Genomic DNA, 11,325 nt, shown 5'->3' with positions numbered 1-11,325 from the left:
TGGGCGGGAGGAGGGAGCTCCCAAGAGTAAGACTTAATAGAAGCTGCCTGAAAGACACTCTCTCAGAACAGACTGATGTCTCCTGCTGTCCAGTAAGGATGGGGCCCTGGCTGGAGAAGCTAGATCCCACAGGTCTTGGTGGACATGGTGGACGAATATGGCCCCTGGCAGCAGGCTATCCCTGGGCCGCAAGGGCTGGGTCTCACCTGAAAGGATGAAGGTGCCGCTATCCTTGCCCACCACCTCCCACTGGGGACTGCGGGTCACTTGCTTCTTGGAGCGCTCCAAGGCTGGGGGCTCATACGGCACATGCAGGATGAAGTTGATCAGTCGCAGCTGGCGCGCCTCCCAGACCCGCTGCAGCCGCCGTAGGGTTTCTTGAGCATGGATTCGTTCGTTTTCACACTGCCAGATCTGGAACAGCTGGGTCTCAGGAACCAGCACTGGGTGATGGCTCAGGGGATAGCCTTGAAGCTAGGACTCAAGGCCCAGGGCTCAGGGGAGTGGAATTGTCCGAGATAGAGAGCAGGACCACTTGGCTTCAGATAGGCCAGCAGCAGCATACCTTGACCTAAAGCTGCTGCCTTAAAACCCACTCTTTTGCAAGGTTTCAGCTAAAGACAGTACCTTAATCAGCTCATGTTGGAACAGGGGCATCTGCTATCCTGTGTGCCCACAACTTTGGGAGTGGGGCATACTCTCAGTCAGAGTCTGAAACCACCCATCGGAGCCCCACACCCTCCAGGCAGGACAGCAAACTCAACTTCCCACCTTCCCACCCACAAGCCAATGTCTACGGCCCCTGTCACAAGGGGTTGCTGGGACTTAACTGGATCTATTACAGCTTAGCAAATAGGTCCTGGGTTTGGACCAACTCCTTCTCTCTGGAGGGCCCCACCTGATTGATTCGATCTGCAAAATCCAGCAGCGGACAAGTGAGCAGCTGGCCCAGTGTTAGGAGTTCCGTGTTGCAGAGACTGCCTAGCCCTAAGGCTGGAGATAAAGGGGCCGAATCAGAGCAACACCCGGTATATGGCAGAGTCCGGCCCATATCCCAGAGCCTCAGATCGGCAACCCTGAGCCCAGCCCAGCTCCCAGACAGCAGATCTGAAAGTACAACATAGAGCCAAGAACTCAGAACGTAGGCTCCAGAGCACAACACAGAGCCCAGAGCTAAGACTCGAGCCTGACTCTAGCCCAAGTCAGCAGAGAGGACCCACATGATGGTGCAGGAGGTTAGAAATGTCGGTCCCTGTGGAAACAAGGCAGGGAGCAACCCAGGGAGGAAAGGTGTTGCCTACAGGAGAAGCAGGGAACTGAGTTGTTAACATTGTTCTAATCCCCAAGTCCTTTCGTTCCCTTCCCTTCCCCCGCTCTACCCAAAACACACCCTGAAGAAGGGCTTGGAAGTTCTGGAGCTGGAGGCTGCCCAGCTTGGTCAGTAGTGGCAGGTAGCTGCGGAACTCCTCCAGCACGCGCATGCAGCACTGCAGGACTGGGCTGTGCAGCCCCAGGGTTGTACTCATCCGGGCTGCCTCTGTCAGCCAGCTGTCTGTCTTCTCCCGGGCCATAGTCATGCTGAACTGCAGCGAGAAAGGATCACTGTCAGCCAGAGACCCTTCCCCACCTTCCCCACCCACCGCAGACTCTCCACTCTCAGGCAGGAGCTCTGAGGGAGGGCATCAGCACCTTGGCAAAAGCCATGCACTTCCACTCGCTGATGTTCTCGGAGATGACTCGGTACAGGTGCCAGATGCGCTGCTGCTGCACAATCGGACGGGTCCCGCAGACTGGCATGGGCACAGGACTGTCGTCCCCTGTGGGATAGGGCAGGTTGATGCCTGGGCTGGGGGCAGGGGAGCCTGGTGGGGAATGGTCGGTCAAGAGCCCATAATGGCAGAAACGAGGGTCTGAAAGTGCCAGGGGTGGGATAGCCAAAATTGTTTAGTACAGTGTAGGTGGGTACCATTCAAGGGACAGTTTTGCCTGTTGGGTCCATGCACCACTCACGCTCCTCCTGCTGAGGGCCTCTGACTGGCAGTTCATTCTTCTGGAACACTCTCCCCTCAGAGAACCATATACCTCACTCCCTCACCAAATTCAGGTCCTTCTGCAGGAGGCTGTTACAAACTGCTATCCACCCTCTCTACCACTCCCGACACCTCTTACCTGCTCTATTCTTTCTGTGCCACTTCTCACTTTCTAAAACACTCCATAATTTGGTTATATTTTATGTTTATTATTTGTTGTCTTTCTCTCCCAGCTACAATGTTGGGCCTGTGAGGGCAGGAAGTTTGTTATTTGTCCATTAATATACTGCAAGCCCCATGCACAGTATAGGCACTCACCGATATCTGTTAGACAGATAAATCCAGCAAGATGCACACGGTAAAGATCTGCCCCACAGAGAGGACCGTAAAGGGTAAACGGCAATGCTTCCTGTTTTGTGTACTTCCGGTCATCATTCCCTCCTTCATCTCATAAGCTGCTGCATTAGCTCTTGACAATTTATATTTGGTTGTGTGATAGGTGTCAAAAGTAATTTACAGTTAATAATAATTATAGTACTGAGGGGGCGCCTGGGTGGCTCAGTTGGTTCTGTGTCCAACTCTTGGTTTCGGCTCAGGTCATGATCTCACGGGTAGTGAGACAGAGCCCCACGTCAGCTCCACGCTCAGTGGGGAGTCTGCTTGGGGTTTTTCTCCCTCAGCTCCTCCCCCCATGCATGCATGTGCACATGCTCTCTCTCTCTCAAATAAAGATATCTTCAAAAATAATAATTATTATTATAGTACTGATATTTGCAATTAAAAGACATCAGACCAGATTTAAGGATATTGCAGTAAAATTATCATTCTCATTCATTTGAATTCCAGTATATTTTCTTGAGTGAAAGAAAAAGTGATAAAATAAAGCCCAAATGCTGGGAATCATGCATCTTACATGTGTAAGCATCATCCATCATGGAGATCAGAATATTGAAAGGCTTAGAATCACTATCAGGCTATCAGAGCTCTCATCTGACCCAAAACAAAAACAAAAACAAAAACAAAATGATAGCAAATTTAAACTTTTCCAATCTTTCTTTGTCTGAACTCAAAAGATCTGGCTACAGACTCATATAATCTTTGGTAGCAGTTGTTTCAACACCAAACATTGGACAAATGAGGAACTTCCTCTGTAAGAAAGAACCGGCGTTATTATCTCTAAACATATGAGAAGAGAAAGACAAACCTGACGAATAACAGCAAATATCCTCTGACACACATTTGCTGTGCTATCTACTCAGTAAATTCCACTGCATTTTAAAACTTTATTTGGAAGTGACTTCACTTTTTTTTTTTTTTTTTTTTTTTTTGAGAGAGAGCATGCACGCAAGCGGAGATGGGGAGGGGGAGCGGGAGAGGGAGAGAATCTTAAGCGGACTCCACGCTGAGTGCGGAGGCCAATGAGGGGCCCAATCTCAACAACCTTGAGATCACGACCCAAGCCAAGATCAAGAGTTGGACACTTACCAACTGAGCTACCCAATATCTATATACCATTTCTTGAGATTCACCTTTTGTTAACATTTTACCCGTTTTCTTTAGCATTTGTGTTTACATGCTCTGTGTGTGTATGGGCATATGAATACACAAACACATAATTCTTTCCTGAACTATTTAAGGGTAAGTTACATATTTCATGGCCCTATTATCCCCAAACTCAAATGTGTATTTCCTAAGAACAGGGATATTCTCTTATATAACTATAGTACAGTGATCAACTTCATATATTACGTTGATATAATTCTTTAATCTACAGTCTGTGTTCCAATGTTGTCAGTTGACCTAATAAGGTCCTATATAGCATTTTCCGCCTCAAGCACAGCATCCAGTCCAGGATCAAGTACCACATTTACTTGTCATGTCTCTTTAATTTCTTTTAATCTAGAACATTCCTCACAGCCTTTCTCTTTTCTAACAGACATTTTTGAAATATATTGACCCCTTCTCCCTTTTTTGTTAACAGAAGTTCATGTTGTGTTTGTATGATTTTCATGACTGAAGTTATTCATTCTCAGCTGGACTACTGAACAGGTATTGTGTCCTCTGGGTACCATGTCTGGAGGCACATCATGTCCATCTGTCCCTCACTGGTGATGTTAATCTTTGATTGCCTGGTCCAAGTGTTGCCCAATTTCTCCACTAAATAATTGCTAAGTTTTTTTTTCCCCTCCCTTGCAACTAATAAGTAGTCTCTGTAGGAGAATTTCTAAGACTGTGCAAATGTTCTAGTTGATATCCACTGATGATCATTACCTGATCCAATATTTATCAGAATGTTTGCAAAATGATGATTTTTCCCTCCAGATTTTCTCTACTTGACTCATGGCATTCTACTGTAAGTGCCAAGTCCTCATTTCTCTCTCATTGATTTATTTACCTATTTATTATTAGTGTGGATAATCCATTCCTATTTTTCCAATAGTTTACTTTGTACTTTGGTGCTCAAATTGTCCCAGATTTGGCCAATGGCGTCCCTTCTGTGTCCTTGTGACATGCTCCCATCACTTATTAAAGGAATTTATTACTCTCTTACTTTCTGGATTAAAAAAAATATTCTAGGCTCATCTTGTACCTACCCTGTGATAGCCCTGGAATGGAATCATCCACTCTCTGTGGAGCCCTGGTAGGGAATGATCTTACCAACCAAGGTCTACTCAGGTTTACATACACATATACATACACTTATGTACATACACATGTGCATGTAAACATGCATACATATATAATATGTGTGCCCATTTTCAAATGCAATGGAAATTACAGAGAGTGGAAGTTTATAAGACAAGCTCATGATATTTCTCCAGAATTCAGAATAAAGAAATGACTGATGATGAAGATAAAAGAAATGGAGAAGAGATCCAGAAAATCCAAAATATAAGTATGAATTCTGAAAGGAGGCCTGAGCAAATATAATAAGAGCCATTATCAAATAACTGATAAACAGATTACCTATCCAGGAAAAAAACTTAGATTGGTACCAAATTTGCCCACAATGCCAACTATCAGAAGGCAATGATGCAATAGCCTAAGTTTGGAGAAAAAAACTTTGTGACTTCAGAATTCAGTATTTAGCCCAACTGTGATGTAAAGACATTATAAAGTCATTCTAGGCATAGAGAGCTTAGAAATTTTAACATCTCTAACTCCCTTCTTTGAAAAATAAATACTCAAAGAAATATTACAGCCATTTAAGGAAAGAATGAAAATAATGAAGAGATGTGGTATTTCTAAAAATGGTAGTGTGATAACACAGATGGACCCTAGAGGGTATTATGCTAAGTGAAATAAGTCAGACAGAGAAAGACAAATACCGTATGATCTCACTTATATAAGGAATCTAAAAAACAACAACAACAACAACGAATAAACAAACAACAAGCAGAAACAGACCCATACAGACTGAGGGTTGCTGGAGGGGAGGAAGTGGGGGGTTGGGCACAACGGGTGAAGGGGAGGGGGAGATACAGCTCTCATTTGGAATGAAGAAGTCACGGGGATGAAAGAGACGGCATAGGGATATAGTCAACAGTACTGTAACAGCATTGTGTGTATGGGGACAGACGGGAGCTACACTGTGGTCAACACAGCATAATGTACAGAATCATGTGTCGAACCACTATGTTATACACCTGAAACTACTGTAACACTGGTTGTCGACTGTACTTCAACTAAAAGAAATGGTAGTGGATAAACAAAACCAGTAAACCTTAGATGTCAAAATAGTTGTTAACTTGGTTATAAAACCAAGCAAATATCAAAAGTATTGAGTAGAATAAAAGATACGTAATGAAATATAAAGAGTAGTAGTAATAATCTAGCTCTAAGATCCTGGATTCTTTTAACAAACACTGGGAGTCTGGTGAAGAGCAAGGATGGAAGAAGGAACTAAAAGCAGTGCTGTGGGGTTTCCTAAGCTTAGCATCACAAGGCCTGAATCTCCACTCTGTTTTTCCACAAACATCCCCAATCCCTAGAGGAAAGTTCAAGCTCTGTGGTCTATGTCAGTTAGAGTATGGGACAAGGGTCTCTCCATACTTGGCCAAAGAAAAAGTTCCTTGCTTGAGGAAGGTCCAGGGTGTCCTCCACCTTACATCTGGCCCAATGGCCCTGGGACTGGGGATGCCCGCAGGCAGACTGGGGATGCTCGCAGGCAGAGTTGGTAATCGTTAGTAGTTGGCCAAGAGGCAACTCAGAAGCAATGTGACCTTCCAGGGGGTAAAAGTAACCAATAGAAGTAACTGCACCTAAGAAAAGAAACTTGAGCCCCCAAAGTTCTTTATGTGCAGAAGGGAACCAGCCTAGCTGCACCACTGTACAGAGGGCTGAGATCAGTAGTTCTGTGGGTCTCAGCCTATGGGTCGGGGAGACCCGCAGCAGCTGCCCCTCTACACCACATTGGCTGGAAGCAGTGGCTATGGCTTATCAAGACCTATTTTTATCTAGGCCCCGCAGCCTGGAACTGGGTTGAATAGGCTAAGAACTACAAGGAGGGTACCTTTACATTTCTCCTGCACAGGCTTTCAGCCCTCTAACCCCATCACATTCTAATGGAACATTCACCTATCTGCCTTCCCTACCAGACTGTGAGCCCCCGTCTCCCCACCCTAAGCACAACCCTTGACATAGCCAACGTAAGAAGATTTTGTCCTGCGATTTTCATTTATAAAAGAGACTAAAAGAAAGCTATGTGATTCCCGAGACTTGCTTAGGGACACTCAGGACACAGGACCCTTATCTCAGTCGGAGGGTCTATCACAGGATGGGGCGGGGGGGGGGGCAGGGACCCTTAATACCAGTGAAGGTGGCATAGGCATGGTGCAGCTCGCTGAGGTGGCTGGCTGTGTTCTGGAACTGACGCTCCAGGGAGATGAGCTGGCGCTCGGTGCTCCTCTGCTCTTGCGCAGGGTCCATGAAGGGGCCAGATAGGGCCTTGTCAATCAGGCCTTCCAGCTCCACCAAGGCTGCGGCTATCAGCTGCTGCAGCTTGGGCACGATGGCATGTCGCTTGCTGAGCAGGAACTCTGAGGCCTGGCTTTTCTCAAATTGAAATGCCTCCCACACATCCAGGAGCTGTGGGGCAAGCAGGGCTCAGTCAAGCAGAAGTGGGTGTGGGGGAGGGGGCTGGAAGGCATGGGTGACTTCTGGAATTGCCTTCTCACCGAGATGTCCAGTGCCTCGTTCTCAGCACTAAAGAGGCTGAAGTGGTTCCGGATGAGTTCGTGGAGGGACCGTATGTATTCCATTCGCTCCTCCAGCGCGTTGTACTGCTCATTGGCCTCGTTCAACTGCAGAGGCCACAGCATGAGACCAGCACCCCCACAACCCTGTGCACCAGTTTGGGCTCATCCCTGAGGGGTGTTCCCACCTTCTAGAGGCTCCAGACCCCAGCAGCCACCTTTTACCCAACTGGGGTCAGGGGCACTGTGGGATCAGATCCCATCCGACCCAGATGTCTGTGAAGATAGCACAGCTCCTCCCCCACCCAATCATGACCCTGTTGACAGGACAACAGATCCCTAGCTGACTGTCACAGAGAGCAGCACTATCTCTGAAAGCAGGACCACGGCTCTCATCACGCCATGGCCTCTACCTGACACGAAGAAACTGAGGGCCATGAGAACAGGGTGAGAGCTGGTAAGGGCAGATCACATACGTGAGCATAGTTTAAAAGCATCAGGCCCACTGGGTGCTCACCAGAGACCTGAAGAAGAGTGTGCAGAGTATGTGAGGAAGATGGGCCCCCGGATAAGCTAGGAAGGAAAGATGAAAGAGCCTACCTTCTGGGAGCACCGTGCAATGGTGTGAATGTCTGAGTTGATGGTTTGGAAGACCTCCGTGAAATCCGTGAGCTCTGCTATTAGTTGCTGACTGCGGGTCCAGCACTCATTCTGCACATGTGTAAGAATGTCCTTCCTGATGCTATCCAGCTTGGATTCTGAAGACAGGAGAGGGTGAGGTATTTGGGGGTATATGAAAGAGAAGGGGTGCTGGGGAAGTGCTGTAGGGAAGCCAGACCACGAATTCATTCCCTCACTCAGTGAACACTTACTGGACTCCTGCCCAGTATCCCGTCAGCTGCTATTCACTGGTACTATCCACAGCTATCCACAGCTACTCTTGTGCTGGGCACCAGGAGACCAGAGTGAGTGGGTGAGACAGAAAGTGTCCCACCCTCAGAAGTTTACAATCCGGTGGCAGAGAAAGCCAAATACATGGACAATCACAAACCAGTGTGATATATGCTCTGCTAGTGCCCAGGAGCCCTCAGCCTGACACAGAGAAAGGAGAGGAGGCCTGAGGAGCTGGGCAAGGCCTCCTCTGGGAGGGAACACTGGAGCTGAACGTGTGTCAAGTAGCTAATGCTCCAAAGAGCAAAGCCACGCCAAGCAGATGAAACAGCATGTGCAAAGGCACGGGAATGGCGTGTTCGTGAACAGCAGAATGCCCAACTGGAATGAAAGTCTTCTGTTTGGAAAGCCTTAGCGGCTTTGCTCTAGTAGAAGAGCTACCAAGAAGAATGTGTCATCTGCCCTTTGTTTTTAAGGATTAAAAGAAAAAAGCTGTCAGGTGGATATGGGGCTAGAAGGTAATCTTAGAGGCTGCCTTCGGTGATATGAACAACTCCACTGTTTCCAGGGGCAGGAATGACACCAGTATGAGGCCTCACCAAATCACTGACACCTCCAAGATACCACTGATTATAAGAAACACCACTATTTTATATACCACACAAAAAGAAAAAATTGATGCCATCAAAACTCTGACATGCCATCAATTATAATACACCTCTTAAGTTCAGAGATGCTAAAATCTGCACAGGAGAACAAAATACAATATAGAAACATGATATGCAGGGGCACCTGGGTGGCTCAGTCAGTTAAGTGTCTGATTCTTGATCTCAGCTCAGGTCTTGATCTCAGGGTCATGATTTCAAGCCCCACACTGGGCTCCACACTGGGCATGGAGCCTACTTACAAAAAAAAAAAAAAAAAAGGAAAGAAAGGAAAGGAGAGAAAGAAAGGAAAAGAAACAGAAAAAGAAAAAGAAAAAATATGAATGCAGTATACCACAAAATACAGCATAGAATGCTTGCTTACTACATGCCATATACAGTATCAACTACTTTGCCTGTATTAACCTTTTTAATCCTCACAAAAACCCTTTGAGCTAGATAATATTATTGTCCCTGTTTAACAGATAAGCAAACTGAGCCTCAGAGGGGTTCAACAACATTATCAACATCACACAATGGCAACAAAAGTCCAGGACCAGATGGCTTCACAGGCAAATTCTACCAAATATTTAAAGAACAGTTAATACCTATTCTTCTCAAAGTATTCCAAAAAATAGAAAAGGAAGGAAAACTACATTCATTCCTTGCAGCCAGCATTACCCTGACACCAAAGCCAGATACAGACACCACTAAAAAAGAAAACTTCAGGCTAATATCCCTGATGAACACAGATGCAAGAATTCTCCATAAAATACTAGTAGACTGAATCCAACAATACATTAAAATAATCATTCACCATGATCAACTGGAATTTATTCCTGGTTGCAAGGATGGTTCAATATTTGCAAATCAATCAATGTGATACATCACATTAATAAAAGAAACGATAAGAATCATGATTTTTCAGTAGATGCAGAAAAAGCATTTGACAAAGTACAACATCCATTCATGATAAAAACCCTCAACAAAGTAGGTTTAGAGGGAACATACTTCAACATAATAAGGGTCATATATGAAAAACCCACAACTAGTATTATCCTAAATGGGGAAAAACTGAGAGCTTTCCACTACAGTCAGGAACAAGACAGGGATGTCCACTCTCACCATTTTTATTCAAGATAGTACTGGAGGGGCGCCTGGGTGGCTCAGTCGGTTACATGTCTGCCTCCAGCTCAGGTCATGGTCCCAGCATGCTGGGATTGAGCCCCGCATTGGGCTCTCCACTCAATGGGGAGTCTGCTTCTCCCTCTGCCCCTCCCCCTCTCCCTCCTTTGCTGTCTCTCTCAAATAAATACATAAAATCTTAAAAAAAAAAAAAATAGTACTGGAAGTCCTAGCCACAGCAATCAGACAACAAAAAGGAATAAAAGGCATCCAGATCAGCAAGGAGTAAGTAAAGCGTTCATTATTTGTAGATGACATGATACTTTATAAAGAAAATATGAAAGACCAACAAAAAACTGCTGGAACTGATAAAAAAAAAATTCAGTAAAGTTACAGGATACAAAAGAAACATGCAGAAATCTGTGGCATTTCTCTACACCAATAATGAAACAGCAGAAAGAGAAATTAAGGAATGAATCCCATTTACAACTACACCAAAAACAAAAAGACACCTAGGAATAGATTTAACCTAAGACGTGAAAGATGTGTACTCTGAAAACTATAAAACACTGATGAAAGAAATTGAAAAGGACACAAAGAAATGGAAAGACATTCCATGCTCATGGATTGGAAAAACAAATATTGTTAAAATATCTATACTACCCAAAGCAATCTACACATTTAATGCAATCCCTACCAAAATACCAGTAGCATTTTTCACAGAGTTAAAATAAAATAAACAATCCTAAAATTTATGGAACCACAAAAGGCCCTGAACAGCCAAAGCAATCTTGAAAAAGAAATGAAAAGCTGGAGACATCATAATTCCAGACTTCAAGTTATATTACAAAGCTGTAGTGATAAAGACAGTATGGTACTGGCACAAAAATAGATACAAACTCACAATTACATGGTCAGTTAATCTTCAACAAGGCAGAAAAGAATATCCAGTGGGAAAAAGACTGTCTCTTCAATAAGTGGTGTTGGGAAAACCGGGCAGCTACACGCAAAAGAATGAAACTGGAACACTTTCTTACACCACACACAAAAATAAACTCAAAATGGATTAAAGACCTAAATGTGAGAACTGAAACCATAAAAATCCTAGAAGAGAACACAGGCAGTAACCTCTTTGACATTGGCCATAGCAACTTCTTTCTAGACATGTCTCCCGAGGCAAGAGAAAGAAAAGCAAAGATGAACTACTGGGACTTCATCAAAATAAAAAGCTCCTGCACAGCCAAGGAAACAAATGGCAACCTACAGAATGGAAGAAAATATTTGCAAGTGATATATATCTGATAAAGGGGTTAGGATCCAAAATCTATAAAGAACTTACAAAACTCAACACTCCAAAAATGAATAATCCAATTAAGAAATGGACAGCAGACATGAATAGACATTTTTCCAAATAAGACATACAGACAGATGGCCAACAGA

General features: G+C 44.8%; 1 protein-coding gene across 1 annotated transcript in view; it reads right to left on the bottom strand.

Annotated features, from left to right (window-relative positions):
* The window catches only part of DNHD1 (dynein heavy chain domain 1), an 80,963-nt gene that overhangs the window by 31,179 nt on the left and 38,459 nt on the right, over positions 1–11,325 (bottom strand). The window contains 7 exon segments of the mRNA XM_040630734.1: positions 207–414; positions 899–993; positions 1,391–1,583; positions 1,690–1,817; positions 6,842–7,171; positions 7,174–7,333; positions 7,826–7,983. Of these exon segments, the coding sequence (XP_040486668.1) occupies positions 207–414; positions 899–993; positions 1,391–1,583; positions 1,690–1,817; positions 6,842–7,171; positions 7,174–7,333; positions 7,826–7,983 (1,272 nt within the window).

Source organism: Ursus maritimus, unplaced genomic scaffold, assembly GCF_017311325.1.
Source record: "Ursus maritimus isolate PB19 unplaced genomic scaffold, ASM1731132v1 scaffold_16, whole genome shotgun sequence".
Lineage (NCBI taxonomy): Eukaryota > Metazoa > Chordata > Mammalia > Carnivora > Ursidae > Ursus > Ursus maritimus.
This window is presented reverse-complemented; position numbering and strand designations above follow the sequence as displayed.